Raw genomic sequence first — 15,087 nt, forward strand, 5'->3', positions numbered from 1 at the left:
ACATACATGGACTCACACAGCATAAACATACAGACTCACACATTCGCACAAAATAAACATACACACAGACTCACACAACATAAACATTCACAGATTCACACTCACACACAGACTTACACAACATACACACAGACTCACACAACATAAACATACACAGATTCACACTCACACACAGACTTACACAACATACACACAGACTCACACAACATACACATACACACAGACTCACACAACATAAACATTCACAGATTCACACAAACGCACACAACATACACAAATGCACACAACATACAGAGTCACACAACATAAACATACACAGACTCACACAACAAACACACACTGACTGACACAACATAAACATACACAGACTTACACAACTTAAACATATATCCACAGACAAAGCAAGCACACCTAAACAAGGACAGGCAGCTCCCTCCCTATCATCTGCCAACCTGATGCTCCCTAGCCCCGCCCACGTCTGTCCCTTTAACCCATCTTCTAGCTCTGATTGGTTGAGGACCGGGTCCGTCCCTTGCATCCAGCGGCCGCTTGTTGCAGGAAGTGTCCGGGCACATAGAGCTGAGCAGCCGCTATGGGAGGCGGAAGTGCCGCCTGAGCTGAGAGCTGCCGCTGTATTGTCATGGGTCTGTGGTGTCTGTGAGCAGTGCACGACTCGCACGCACTGAGATGAGACCGAGATGGCAGCCGTCAGGAGTTACAGCCGGGCTGGGCGTAGGGAGGAGGAGAATGGGGATCTGGACCGGTCCCTCCAGCAAATGATCTCGGCTATTGTGGATGAGAGGAACCGCATCAATATCCGTCAGGAGATCAGCGGGCTGGGTGAGTCAGTGGCTGTCCGCGGGGTGGGGACTGTGCGGGGCCAGAGGTCTCTTCTGTCTATTGCTGGCAACTGCTGCCAGGTGATGGGGATGGTTAGGCTAGGCAGTGGGTGCTGTCATTTACAATATAAAATATAGGTATGGGTGCTGTCATCGTCATGCCAGGCTCAGGGGATGGGTGCTGCCATCATCATGCCAGGATTAGGGAATGGGTGCTGTAACTCTCATGTAAGAATCAGGGGATGGCTGCTGTCACCCTCATTCCAGGATCAGGGGATGGCTGCTGTCACCCTCATGCCAGGATTAGGGAATGGGTGCTGTAACTCTCATGTAAGAATCAGGGGATGGCTGCTGTCACCCTCATTCCAGGATCAGGGGATGGCTGCTGTCACCCTCATGCCAGGATCAAGGGATGGGTGCTGTCACCCCCATGCCAGGATCAGGGGATGACTGTTGTCACCCTCATGCCAGGATTGGGGGATGGCTGCTGTCACCCTCATGCCAGGATCTGGGGATGGGTGCTGTCACCCTCATGTAAGGATCAGAGGATGGGTGCTGTCACCCTCATGTAAGGATCAGAGGATGGGTGCTGTCACCCTAATGTAAGGATCAGGGGATGAGTGCTGTCACCCTAATGTAAGGATCAGGGGATGAGTGCTGTCACCCTCATGCCAGGATCTGGGGATGGGTGCTGTCACCCTCATTTAAGGATCAGGAGATGGGTGCTGTCACCTTCATGCAAGGATCAGGGGATGGGTGCTGTCACCCTCATGTAAGGATCAGGGGATGGGTGCTGTCACCCTCATGTAAGGATCAGGGGATGGGTGCTGTCACCTTCATGTAAGGATCAGGGGATGGGTGCTGTCACCCTAATGTAAGGATCAGGGGATGGGTGCTGTCACCCTCATGTAAGGATCAGGGGATGGGTGCTGTCACCCTCATGTAAGGATCAGGGGATGGGTGCTGTCACCCTCATGTAAGGATCAGGGGATGGGTGCTGTCACCTTCATGTAAGGATCAGGGGATGGGTGCTGTCACCCTCATGTAAGGATCAGGGGATGGGTGCTTTCACCCTCATGTAAGGATCAGGGGATGGGTGCTGTCACCTTCATGTAAAGATCAGGGGATGGGTGCTGTCACCCTCATGTAAGGATCAGGGGATGGGTGCTGTCACCCTCATGTAAGGATCAGGGGATGGGTGCTGTCACCCTCATGTAAGGATCAGGGGATGGGTGCTGTCACCCTCATGTAAGGATCAGGGGATGGGTGCTGTCACCTTCATGTAAAGATCAGGGGATGGGTGCTGTCACCTTCATGTAAAGATCAGGGGATGGGTGCTGTCACCTTCATGTAAAGATCAGGGGATGGGTGCTGTCACCTTCATGTAAAGATCAGGGGATGGGTGCTGTCACCCTCATGTAAGGATCAGGGGATGGGTGCTGTCACCTTCATGTAAAGATCAGGGGATGGGTGCTGTCACCCTCATGTAAGGATCAGGGGATGACTGCTGTCACCCTCATGTAAGGATCAGGGGATGACTGCTGTCACCCTCATGTAAGGATCAGGGGATGGGTGCTGTCACCTTCATGTAAGGATCAGGGGATGGGTGCTGTCACCCTCATGTAAGGATCAGGGGATGGGTGCTGTCACCTTCATGTAAGGATCAGGGGATGGGTGCTGTCACCTTCATGTAAAGATCAGGGGATGGGTGCTGTCACCTTCATGTAAAGATCAGGGGATGGGTGCTGTCACCTTCATGTAAAGATCAGAGGATGGCTGCTGTCACCTTCATGTAAAGATCAGAGGATGGCTGCTGTCACCCTCATGTAAGGATCAGGGGATGGGTGCTGTCACCCTCATGTAAGGATCAGGGGATGGCTGCTGTCACCCTCATGTAAGGATCAGGGGATGGCTGCTGTCACCCTCATGTAAGGATCAGGGGATGGCTGCTGTCACCCTCATGTAAGGATCAGGGGATGGCTGCTGTCACCCTCATGTAAGGATCAGGGGATGGGTGCTGTCACTCTCATGTAAGGATCAGGGGATGGGTGCTGTCACCTCATGACCCAGATAGAAAAATGATGGCACTGCTTTTAAATAATCGTATAAGGGATGGGGCCTTAATAATATTTAATTGGCCTTGAGTATGTTATCTAAATGGCCCAAAGGTGCTGTGTATTAGTGCAATATTTACAAGAACAGCTAAAGAAAAGCTGAAAAAAGAATACACCTTGTAGTACTCAAATCGCACGAAAAGTATTGGTTGGTGGATATGTCGGCAAAAAAATAAAAAATAATTCTTAATTAGTTATAATTAAAAATGGGTGCTTTAAAAACAACTAGACATATTCGGGCTGTTTGGTCACAGGATTTCTTTTCAGCTCATGCCAGGATCAGGGGATTGGTTCTGTCAGTTATAATACAAAACCAAGAGTGGGTGCTGTTATCTACAATACAGGGTTTGGGATATATTAATTGTTGTGTGATGTCATCTACAAAACAGGATTAAGGATTTCTATGGGGTTGGGTGCTGTTCTCTAGGAACATGGGTTACAATACATGATCAAGATTCCATTCTAATGTTGGCTAGTCTTGGATATGGGTCTTGTAAGCTACAGACTTGATTAGGTGGAAACTTTGTCCTTGTAATAGGGATTGTTATATAAAACATGGCCTGGATCTGTGAATGATTTTTTCATGGTTTGTATGCTGTCAGCTGCAGAGACTTTTTGGTGAGTTCAAGCCCTTGAGAAAAGTGAAATTACTGGCTGGGTTCTATAATTTGCAAGGAATATCTTGGACTTTGTTTTGTCTGTGAGTTTGGTGCTGCTAGATCTAAAACTGGCCGCACGGATAGAAGTCAGTACCCTGTGTATGGCAGTATCAGACTTTGTTTATTGTAACCATTAGTCTATAGAGATGCAACTCTGTCATTCACCTGTCATATAGCATTGTACAGACAGATCTCAGATTCATTGTTGCGTGGATTACTTAACAAAGGAAATATAGTCCCAGGGACCTGTATGGCAACGGAGTTTAGAAATTCATCAGCTTGAAAGAGTAACAATCCTCATAGCGTATTGCAGATAGTCTTTTAGGTGTATGTTGTGTTGACAAATACTGCTTTGTTGCAAACTAACCAATATAAGCAGCCTCTTTAAAATAAACTTTAAGGTATTTAAAGGGACGCAAAACCCACATTTTTTCTTTCATGATTCAGATAGAGCGTGAAATTTTAAGCAACTTTATAATGGTAATCTTATTTGAAAAAGCAGGAATGTAAACGTAAGAGCTGGCCCGTTTTTTTTTTTTTTTTTTTTTCCAGCACCTGGGTAGCGCTTGCTGATTTGTGTCTAAATGTAGCCACCAATCAGAAAGTGCTACCCAGGTGCTGAACCTAAAATGGGCCGGCTCCTGTGCTTACATTCCTGCTTTTTCAAATAAAGATAGCAAGAGAAAAAAGAAAAATGTATAATAGTTGCTTAAAACTGCAGCTCAATCCGAATCATTAAAGAAAAAAAAATGGGTTTTGTGTCCCTTAAAAGGTCAGAATTGAACTGTGTTAATTGGGTGCACTTTCATTTCAAATAGAAGCACCAGTACAGGTGGGCCTCGGTTTAATTTGCACCGTTTCAGAATAACAACCTTTTTTTTCTTCTTCAGTCATGTGACTGCTATTGAAAAGCACTGAGAAGCAGTGCATTGATTAAAATAGCTAGTAGGTGGAGCTGTCCGCTTGTGTTGCAGCAAAGATATGCAAGCCAAGCACACAAGCAGGCTGAAATTAATCAGTGTGGCTAGCTAGACTTGAGCTATCGAGCAGCTTTTAAAGGAACAAGATCTTCCTGTCTATAAATCAGTCCAGATTGAGATGCATAGAAAGAACTGTTTGCAAAAAAATGCAAGTAAAGTCTGTGTTTGATTTTTTATTAGGTTTATAATGCTGTTTTAGCAAATGTTTTTGTTCATTTAACTTAGTTTAATTATATATCCTGTGTTTTTTTATTATTTAATTAGGTTTATAATGTTGTTTAGCATTTAAAGTCTTCATTTCAAAGCTTTAAAAATAATGTATTAGGTGTTACTTATGACAATTTTGAGAGGGACCTGGAACCTATCTCCCTCACTTCCTATTGACTTACATTATAAATTGGGTTTCAATTTACAACGGTTTCGATTTACAACCATTCCTTCTGGAACCTAACCCTGGTGTAAACTGAGGGCTACCTGTATTCAAACTCAGAGAACTGGTGTGTGTTGTGTCTGTGACTACTTTAAAGGGCACTCAAGTTATTAAATTACATTTTCATTATTCAGATAGAGCAATTTTAAACAACTTTCCAATTCACATACATTATGTAAATGTGCACCATCTTTTTATATGCACACTTTCTGATGCACCATCTCCTACTGAGCATGTGCAAGATTCACAGAATATATGTATATGCATTTTGTGATTGGCTGATGGCTGTCACATGATGCAGTGGGAGGAAAAATAACTAACTTTAAAATGTGTTAGAAAGAAATCTACTACTCATATGAAACGCAAAGTGCTTTTGCATTGTCTTTTTATTATGCATTTACAGATTGTGCTATTCTACCATGTTTAGTGGTCCTTTATTTTGTGTCATATAAGCCACTGCTGACTCTCTGAGAAGTTGTGGTGTTTGAATACTGGTGCACGTGCACAGCCTATATGTGTATGCCACTGAAAAACAGTAACACCTTTTTACTTGAAGCATAATTAAAGTACATTGCAAACATTCTTCTATTTAAAATTTAAATGTTCCTATGCGCAGCTCATTTTTTACCTTTCTATGCCGTTAAATTAGGGCAGGACATTATAGGAGCAAAAATATGGCATCTCTTACAATCCTATCTATGGCTTTTAAACGTTTTGGGTTTGTGTGAATGTATTTACTAGTGGTATTTATACATAAGAAACCCACAATATGTTTTCTACTTGGGAAGCTGGTGTATAAATACTAAATACCCTGCTATACAAGCCATTGTTATACAAAAAAGCTTCATATACGGACAGCTCTTGTCCAGTTTGTCTCATACCTGTCTGTCAATAGGTTTACTGCTTGGAGAATAAAAATGCTGAAAGTGTTTTCTCCTTGGCTATATGAAAAGCATTCAGGAGTCACACATTGAAATTGGACAAGCCTGATATTATACACACATTGTTCCCTTACCCGTCAAATGTGTCTGTCTTGTTAAAGGGGCAATTGCATGTTAATTAATGCTTGTTGATAACTTTATGTTCAACTTATACTAAGAGGCTATATACGTAGTTATATTCAAACTCCAAGCAGCCCCAGCATGGTCCTGAGCAGAACAGAGCCAGTGATTGGTGCTACTTGCGTATTCTACTCCTTATTGTCTCACTCACTGCCTGTGTCCTTATCTTGTGCAACATTCGGAATCTGTTGGCGCTCTACAAATAACCGATAATAATAATAATAGTTGCCTCTCCAAAACAGGACTTTAAAGGGACACTTAACCCAAATTTTTTCTTTCATGATTCAGTTAGAGCATGACATTTTAAGCAAATTTCTAATTTACTCCTATTATCAATTTTTCTTTGTTCTCTTGCTATCTTTATTTTAAAAGCAGGAATGTAAATCTTAGCAGCCAGCCCATTTTAGGTTCAGCACCATGGATAGCGCTTGCTTATTGGAGGCTTACATTTACCCCCCAATAAGCAAGCATAACCCAGGTTCTCAACCAAAAATGGGCCGGCTCCTATGCATCACATTCCTGCTTTTTAAATAAAGATAGCAAGAGAACAAAGAAGAATTGATAATAGGAGTAAATTAGAAAGTTGCTTAAAATTGCATGCTCTATCTGAACCATGAAAGAAAAAATTTGGGTTCAATGTCCCTTTTAAAGTGAAGGTAAACTTTGCAAGGTTCGATCATTTTAAATGTAAATACCGCTAAAATTAAGGGTACTTTAAGTCATCAGTTTTGCTATTTTTCAATATTTACCTAGTTATCACCGTTTTTCTATTCAATTCTAATCGTTCTTTAATCAGACCGTTTTTTTTTTTTTGTTTGGTTTTTTTTTTGGCAGTCCGGTCACGTTCTTAAATTATCCAATAGGTCTGGCCGTTAGGCGGCCGTCATTTGACGTTACTACATTTCTTGCCGTTTTGCGCATGCGTTGGCTACACTTCCTCTCCCTTCCAAGCCGTGCTCGTTCCAGCTTAGCGCTTGTGCAATTCGTCCTTATAAGTGCAAGTCTTCAGAACGCAGTCTATTTGAGTCACGCAGGCGCAATTCGACGGTACGGCAACGTGTGCGCATGCTCAAGTTGATTGTCAATCGAGAACGTGCTTTTCCAGTACGTATAGAGCGGGTGGGACCGCTCTGTACGTAATACAGTGAGAAACCAGGAAATACATGGAGGGAGGAGCTATGAGCGGCCGAGAAGGTAGATAAAAACTCTTTGTTTTACATTCATATATATATATACTAATTTGTTTTAAAAACGTAGCGATCTTACTATATAGTACATGATTAACGTAATACAACTTTCAATAATGGAAAACTTTACCTTCACTTTAAGTTTAAAGGACCACTCAATGCAGTAGAATTAACAAGTGCATAATAAAAAGACATGGCAATAACACCTATACAATAAGCAGTAGATTTTTTTTTTTTTCCTGACAGATTTTTTTTTTCTACCATTTTCCGGCCCCCTGTATCATTTGACAGACATCAGCCAATCGCAGACTAGTATACGTATACCCTGTGAGCTTGTGCACATGCTCAATAGGATCTTGTTCCCCAGAAAGTGTGCATGTAAAAAGACTGTTTGTGCAAAATGTGATAATGGAATTAAATTCGAAAGTGACTTAAAACTGCTGCTCTATCTGAATCCTAAAAGTTTATTTTGACTTGAGTGTCCCTTTAAGCTTTTTGCAGGGGTTTAAACACATAATTACTTACAAGCAGTAATTATAAAATGCTGACACTAATTAGATCATTATAGTCTTTCATTGAATAGTGTGTCTAGCTGTTAAAGGGCCGTAATAGTTAAACAATTTGTTAGCGCATGTCATTTTAAGACTATAGAAATAAACGCACTCAACTAGCCTCCTTGCACACATGGCTTAGAGGGATGTAACTGCACCTCACTGACGAGGCCCATAGAGGCCGAAACGTACGTCTGGGGTTTGTTTGTTTTCCCTTGGGCAAAGGAGATTTGCCTGGTATTTCGGCGCTGGACTGTCATTTGGCAGGGTCAGACTGATATGCTACAGGAGATTTTACCTTTGTGAAAGGCATACCGTGCAGAAAGAGTTTGTACCCTGGGAGTAAGGAGGGACTTAGCAAGGAAGTATTTCCAGCTTCAGTTCTAAGCCTAGTTGAGTACGTCTCTATGTTTATTTCTGCATTTTAAGACTATAGACCCTGCACTACTGTGTGTTTAATACTCTCATAGGGGCCGCACAGTTAGCTCAGCATGCTAAGGCACTGTGGCTGAACTCTGTAGTAACCCAAGGGTTGTAGGTTTGATCCCCGGCGAGGTCCACTCAGCCTTTCATCCTTCCGAGGTCGATAAAATGAGCAGCGCCTTGAGACCCTTACGGGTGATTAGTCGCACTTTACAAGTACCCAATATATACATACAATACAGGGGTTAAACACACAGTAGTAACGCTCAATACCGACAAAGCACTGATGGTCTAGAGCAGAAAATGCTTCTGATCCAGTTGGCAGCGCTAGTCCCACAACTCAGATGGTTAAAGGGATATATATATATTATATGTATATATATATATATATATATAATAAGCATTGTGGATGCTGACGCTGCGGCTATATCTGATCTCAATCGGGAATGAACACGGTCAAGACACCGATATAGCATACGTAATAGATTTTGATAAAAAAAATATATAGCGCATGCCTAGACATTGGGCTAATTAGAGCGCGTGCGTTAGCCACCATCCCTGTACCTGGAAATGCGGGGAAGAGAGAACACAGGTTGCCCACCGTGATTTGCTAAGGCAAGTTAGCCTCACGGTGGGTTTGGAAATGTAAAAATATTTTGGACGCCAATAGCTTCGGAAGAAAGCACAGCGCAAGGTATTTAGACAAATTTATAAACATATTTCCTGTTTATAATAACGTAAGGAAAATTTCAGACTTCACCATCCCTTTAACTAGTACCACTGATTGGATCAGTGACAGTCTCTGCCCGGGACCAGCAGTGCTCTGTGGGTCCTGAGCGGTACTTCTACTGTACCGGGTCTATAGTCTTAAAATGACATGCTATGATGAATGAGTCATATTTTGACTATGAAACTTTTGTTAAGAGAATTATATTTAAAATTAAAATGCAATAATTAACGTTTCAGTTTGTCTTTGCTATCCCTTTAAGTTTGCCATACATTTACTTTAATAACAGAGAATAATTCCACCACTAATGCATTTACTCACAATTTTATATGCTTTCGCTTATAGTTTTTAGGACTCTTTTTGTCCTTGTCTACTCCTATCAATACTATAAATGTCTGCAGCATTTTATATAGCCGGGAGGCGCTTCTTCGTCTTGTAATATTCTTTAAGTGGCTTTAAAAGATTAAGAACACGTCACCTCCTAACTTATTGTTTATAAGGCTAATGTCATAAGCTTGTTTCTGTACTCTAATAGCACAAGGGTGTGATGCAATTTAAAGGGGCATTGGACACAAAATGTTTCATCAGACATATATATAAACATTGCCTGAATAAGTATGATGAAATAAGCTGTTTGCTTTTAAATGAATATACCTTCTATCAAAGGGGCATGAAAGTCAAAATAAACTTTCATGGCTCACAGCATAAAATTCTCAATTTACTTCTGTTCTCTTGGGTATCCTTTCTTGAAGGAGCAGCAATGGACTAGTAGGTGAGCCAATGGAAAGAGGCAAATATGTGCTACCAATCAACAGCTAGCTCCCAGCATTGAATTGCTGCTCCTGAGCATACCTAAATATGATTTTCAACAAAGTATACCAAATATAATAAAGCAAATGAGTTAAAGGACCACTCAATGCAATAACACCTACTCTGAATTTAAAAAAAACTGTAGATATTTTTTTTTCTGACAAATTTATTTTTTCTCCCATTTTCCGGCCCCTTGTATCATGTGACAGACATTAGCCAATCACAGACTAGTATACATATACCCTGTGAGCTTGTGAACATGCACAGTAGGATCTTGTTACACATAAAGTAGGTATATAACAAGACAGCAAAATTTGATAATGGAAGTCAATTAGAAAGTGTCTTAAAACTGAATGTTCTATCTGAATCATAAAAGTTTATTTTGACTTGAGTGTCCCTTTAACAGAAGTAAATTTGGAAAATTGTTAAAAAAAATTGCATTCTCTGTCTGAATCATAAAAATGTTTAATTTTTACTTTACTAGCCTTTTAAAAAAAAACAAATGTAGATAATACTCTTTCATATATATATATATATATATATATATATATATATATATATTTATTTTATATACCGTGTCCCTTTAAAGGGCCATTGTAGTTAAAGCACCACTCAGTGCAGTAGAATTGCATAATTAACAAGTGCGTAATAAAAAGACAATACATTAACCTCTTCCCAACGTTATGACGTTCCACGCCGTCATAATTTTTCCGATGTAGACAAATTAGCCCGTCATGAAAGGGTTAACACCTACTCTGAATTTCAAATAAGCAGTAGATTTGTTTCTGACAAATTTTTTTTTTTTCTCTCCCATTTTCCGGCCCCTGTACCATGTGACAGACATCAGCCAATCACAGACTAGTATACATATACCCTGTGAGCTTGTGCACATGCTCAGTAGGATCTTGTTCCCCAGAAAGTGTGAATATAAAAAGACTGTGCAAAAACACAGTAGAAATACCGCTGAGGACTCACAGAGCAATGTTGGTCCTGAGCAATCAAGCCCGCTCGTCGCACGACTCGTGGAGCTAGCGCTGCTGGTTAGTTCAGCTGAGTTTTCTGCTCCGGACCAGCAGTGCTCTGCATCACAGCAGCATTTCTGCTGTGTATTTAACCACTTTGCAGGGGTTAAACACAAAGTAGTAGTCTAGGGTCGAAAGGATTAGAGCATGCCATTTTTTTTTACTATATTGGCCCTTTAAAAGTGTCCATTGGGATATCCAGAATATAGAACACTGTGCCCACAGGAGAAACCTTTGTGTAGCTTTTAAAGGGACAGTGTGCACCAATTTTCATTTAACTGCATATAATACACTACTATAAAGAATAATATGCACAGATACTGATATTAAAATCCAGTGTAAAACCTTTTAAAAACGTAATTACAAGCTCCCAAATTAACACTGTAAATTAGATAATCCTGGGACATCCACTGAAGGGGCTGATAAAAAGACCCATTATAGAAAAAGAAGCAATCTGAAGTCTGTATACATCTAAAACTTTGGTTAGGACTCAAAATCAGGACAATGTTATTTAAAAATAAGCAAAACTATAAATTGTTACAAAAACACCACCAGATTGGCTGTATAAATGGATCATCTACAAAACAATTATGCAAAGAATAAACTAGTGTATAATGTTCCTATAACTGGAAGGGAGCCGTATGTGACATGGTGTTTGTGGTGTAACAGTGTCTGCTGTCTTACATGAAATACAACACTGGGAAATATTTATTGTTTGATTTTTTTTTTTAATGTTTTTAGTACTTTCAGTATTATTCCCAGTTTTTTCAACTCCTTAGGAATCTCGTTTTATTGTTGTATCATTAGTCATTTGTAACATAAAGCAGGTTTGATTATAGGGATGCATTAGAAGTCTCTTTTGGAGAATAAAACAATATAATAGTGTTATTTCTCATCAGACTTTAGCAGCCCCAGGTGGGAATAAAGACAGGTCTCACTGATTATTGTATTACATTCTTATCTAGCACATTTGCCTACACCATTTTTTATTGTGCTGCAATTTGGAAATTACTTCATGCGCTTGCTCTGTCCTCTGTATCTCTCCAATAGACAACGTGACTGATCTGTCACCAGTGTCATAAATTAATCTGACTCATTCATAAAAGTATGTGTGTGTGTATAAAAATATAAATAAAAAGTGAAGTTCTCTTCCCTCTTGGGACCCTAATGAGTAGCCACACAATGCATGCTTTCAAACAAACAAACTGAGAACCTACTAGGGCAGAGCTTTCCAAACTTTTCATGTTGGTGACACACTTTTTAGACCTACATCATTTCGCCACACAGTAATTCAGTTGTACTAGCAAAAAGGAGGTTAAACTAACTTGTTTTAAGAGATACGGACACATACATGAATTATATAATAATGAAATGTATTTACAAGTAAGTAAGTATGTGCAAGAATTAAAAAAAAAAATTAATAACACCAATAGCTACTTGATATTTTAATGGGATGTATGAGGTTGATGGGATGAACACAATTTCTGAATATTTGGTGGAATATTAGATAAAGACACTCGCATTTCATAAGCTTCCACTTCCTATCCATAATATATCAAGAGCAGGAGCAGCAATGCACTACTGGGAGCTAGTTGCAAAAAAAACCCCACTGACTTCAGCTCAGCATTTAAGCTGCCGCCCTCAGAGCTTGATGAGTCCGATTGACTACTGCCCGCGCTGCAAACACACTGCTCTCCCACTCACTGACTACACATGCAGTCACGAGCCGATTAAGGAGATTACACATGCAGTCACAAGCCAATGTGCCGCCAATGGGAATAGTTTTGATTCCCACTGAGCTGCGCCAATAGGTTAAGATGATCTGTGTCCCCCTAGGCATCAATCACGTGTCAACCATGTGATATGCATAGCAGGCAGGCGGAAAGTCAGAAACCAAAAAAAAAAAAAAAAAAATTTGTGCTGGAGCAGGCCATGATTGGCTGGTATAAGGCACTGTTGGGGGTTATAATATTTTAAAGGGGCATAAAACTAATTTTTTAATTTCATGATTCAGATCAGGGGTCTAGTCCTACAAAAAAAAAGTTTGGGAACTCACCAAGACTTCAACCCCCCCTCACAATAAATATTGTATTATATATACACACACACACATATATATAATCTATCCAGAAGGGGTTGTATCCCGAAAACGTTCTCTCTTTCTCTTTCTCTTTCTCTGTAGTCACTGCTCTCCCACTCACTGACTACACATGCAGTCACGAGCCGATTAAGGAGATTACACATGCAGTCACAAGCCAATGTGCCGCCAATGGGAATAGTTTTGATTCCCACTGAGCTGCGCCAATAGGTTAAGATGATCTGTGTCCCCCTAGGCATCAATCACGTGTCAACCATGTGATATGCATAGCAGGCAGGCGGAAAGTCAGAAACCAAAAAAAAAAAATAAAAAAATTTGTGCTGGAGCAGGGACACACCTACACACTGCTGCCGACACACAGTTTGGAAAGCATTGTACTAGGGTGACAAAGGCATTTATAATTTCCATATATATATATATTTGCTGTGTCTAAGCATTGTGTTGTCCCAGAGTATTTCCCAACTACAATGGCTAATGTTGTAGAGCAGTGTTTTCCAAACTGTGTGTCGTGACACATTAGTGTGTCGGCAGCAGTGTGTAGGTGTGTCCCAGCTTCAGCACAATTTGTTTTTTAATTAAAAATGTTTTTTTTTTAAAAAAAAAATTTAGTTTCCGACTTTCGGCCTGCCTGCTACATATATAACATGGTTGACACGTGATTGATACCTAGTGGGTAACAGATCATCTTATCTATTGGTGCAACTCTGTGGGAACTGAAACTATTCTCATTGGCGGCTTTGGCGGCACATTGGCTCCTGACTGCACGTGTAGCCTCCTCAATCGGCTCGTGACTGCACGTGTAGTCAGTGAGTGGGACAGCAGTGTGTTTGCAGTGCGGGCAGTAAGTAGTCAGTCGGACTCATGGAACTCTGAGGGAGGCAGCTTAAATGCTGAGCTAAAGTCAGAAGTCAGTGTTGTTTTTTTGCAGCTAGCTCCCAGTAGTGCATTGCTGCTCCTGCTCTTGATATATGGATAGGAAGTGGAAGCTTAAAAGTGCTTGATGATGAAATTTGAGTGTCTTTATCTAATATTCCACTAAATATTCAGAAACTGTGTTCATCCCATCAACCTCATACATCCCATTAAAATAATAAGGATCTATTGGTGGTATTAAACTTTTTTTTAATTCTTGCACATACTTACTGTTACTTGTAAATACATTTGGTTATTATATAATTTAGGTTTGTGTCCGTATCGCTTAAAACAAGTTAGTTTAACCTCCTGTTTGCTAGTACAACTGAATTACTGTGTCGCTTAATGATGTAGGTCTAAAAAGTGTGTCACTAACACGAAAAGTTTGGAAAGCTCTGTTGTAGAGTGTGGCACCCCTATATCATGCATTAAATAAAAACTCATATACTCCTTATTTAACCCTCTAGTGGCCACAGGACTATATTTCAGGCAGTCATGGGTTAAATACATTTTTATCCAGCTTACCCCCATTCTTCTAAAATGACAAATCTTGGCTTTTAAAACATTTCCCTTTTTTTTTGTTTCCTTTCCTTATTTTGTGCAGAATTGCAGGCTTCGTAATGCATTTTATTTTAAAAATCACCAGTGAAATATCTGTTGCTGTGTCGCTAACATAAATGACTTTAATGATTATACCAGAGAGCTGCAGCAGGGAATATTACACACAGCAAATGTGTCCCCTGCCACTGTCACATTGGGATTAGTATTAACAAGATATCCAGGACCTCACTGCATAATAATTCACTTCAGTTTAATAACTTACATGTTCCTTTATTGCAGTTAGAGACGTTGTGTATTAACTTTATTCCACTGTGTTTGTGTGACTTGGTAGGAAAGGGCCATGATTGGCTGGTATAAGGCACTGTTGGGGGTTATAATATTTTAAAGGGGCATAAAACTAATTTTTTAATTTCATGATTCAGATCAGGGGTCTAGTCCTACAAAAAAAAAGTTTGGGAACTCACCAAGACTTCAACCCCCCCTCACAATAAATATTGTATTATATATATACACACACACACATATATATATATATATATATATATATATATATATATATCTATCCAGAAGGGGTTGTACCCCGAAAACGTTCTCTTTCTCTCTTTCTCTCTTTCTCTCTTTCTCTCTTTCTCTCTCTTTCTCTTTTTCTCTCTCTCTCTCTCTTTCTCTCTCTCTCTCTCTTTCTCTCTCTCTCTCTCTTTCTCTCTCTCTCT

At 40.3% G+C, this 15,087-nt stretch overlaps 1 protein-coding gene across 1 annotated transcript in view; it reads left to right on the forward strand.

Annotated features, from left to right (window-relative positions):
• Positions 1 to 537: 537 nt before the first annotated feature.
• The window catches only part of KIAA0930 (KIAA0930 ortholog), a 129,965-nt gene continuing 115,415 nt past the window's right edge, over positions 538 to 15,087 (forward strand). Inside the window, exon 1 of the mRNA XM_053719038.1 lies at positions 538 to 840. Within this exon, the coding sequence (XP_053575013.1) occupies positions 699 to 840 (142 nt within the window). The 5' untranslated portion in view covers positions 538 to 698. The remainder of the gene's footprint in view (positions 841 to 15,087) is intronic.

This window comes from Bombina bombina, chromosome 6 (assembly GCF_027579735.1).
Source record: "Bombina bombina isolate aBomBom1 chromosome 6, aBomBom1.pri, whole genome shotgun sequence".
NCBI classification, from domain to species: Eukaryota; Metazoa; Chordata; class Amphibia; order Anura; family Bombinatoridae; genus Bombina; species Bombina bombina.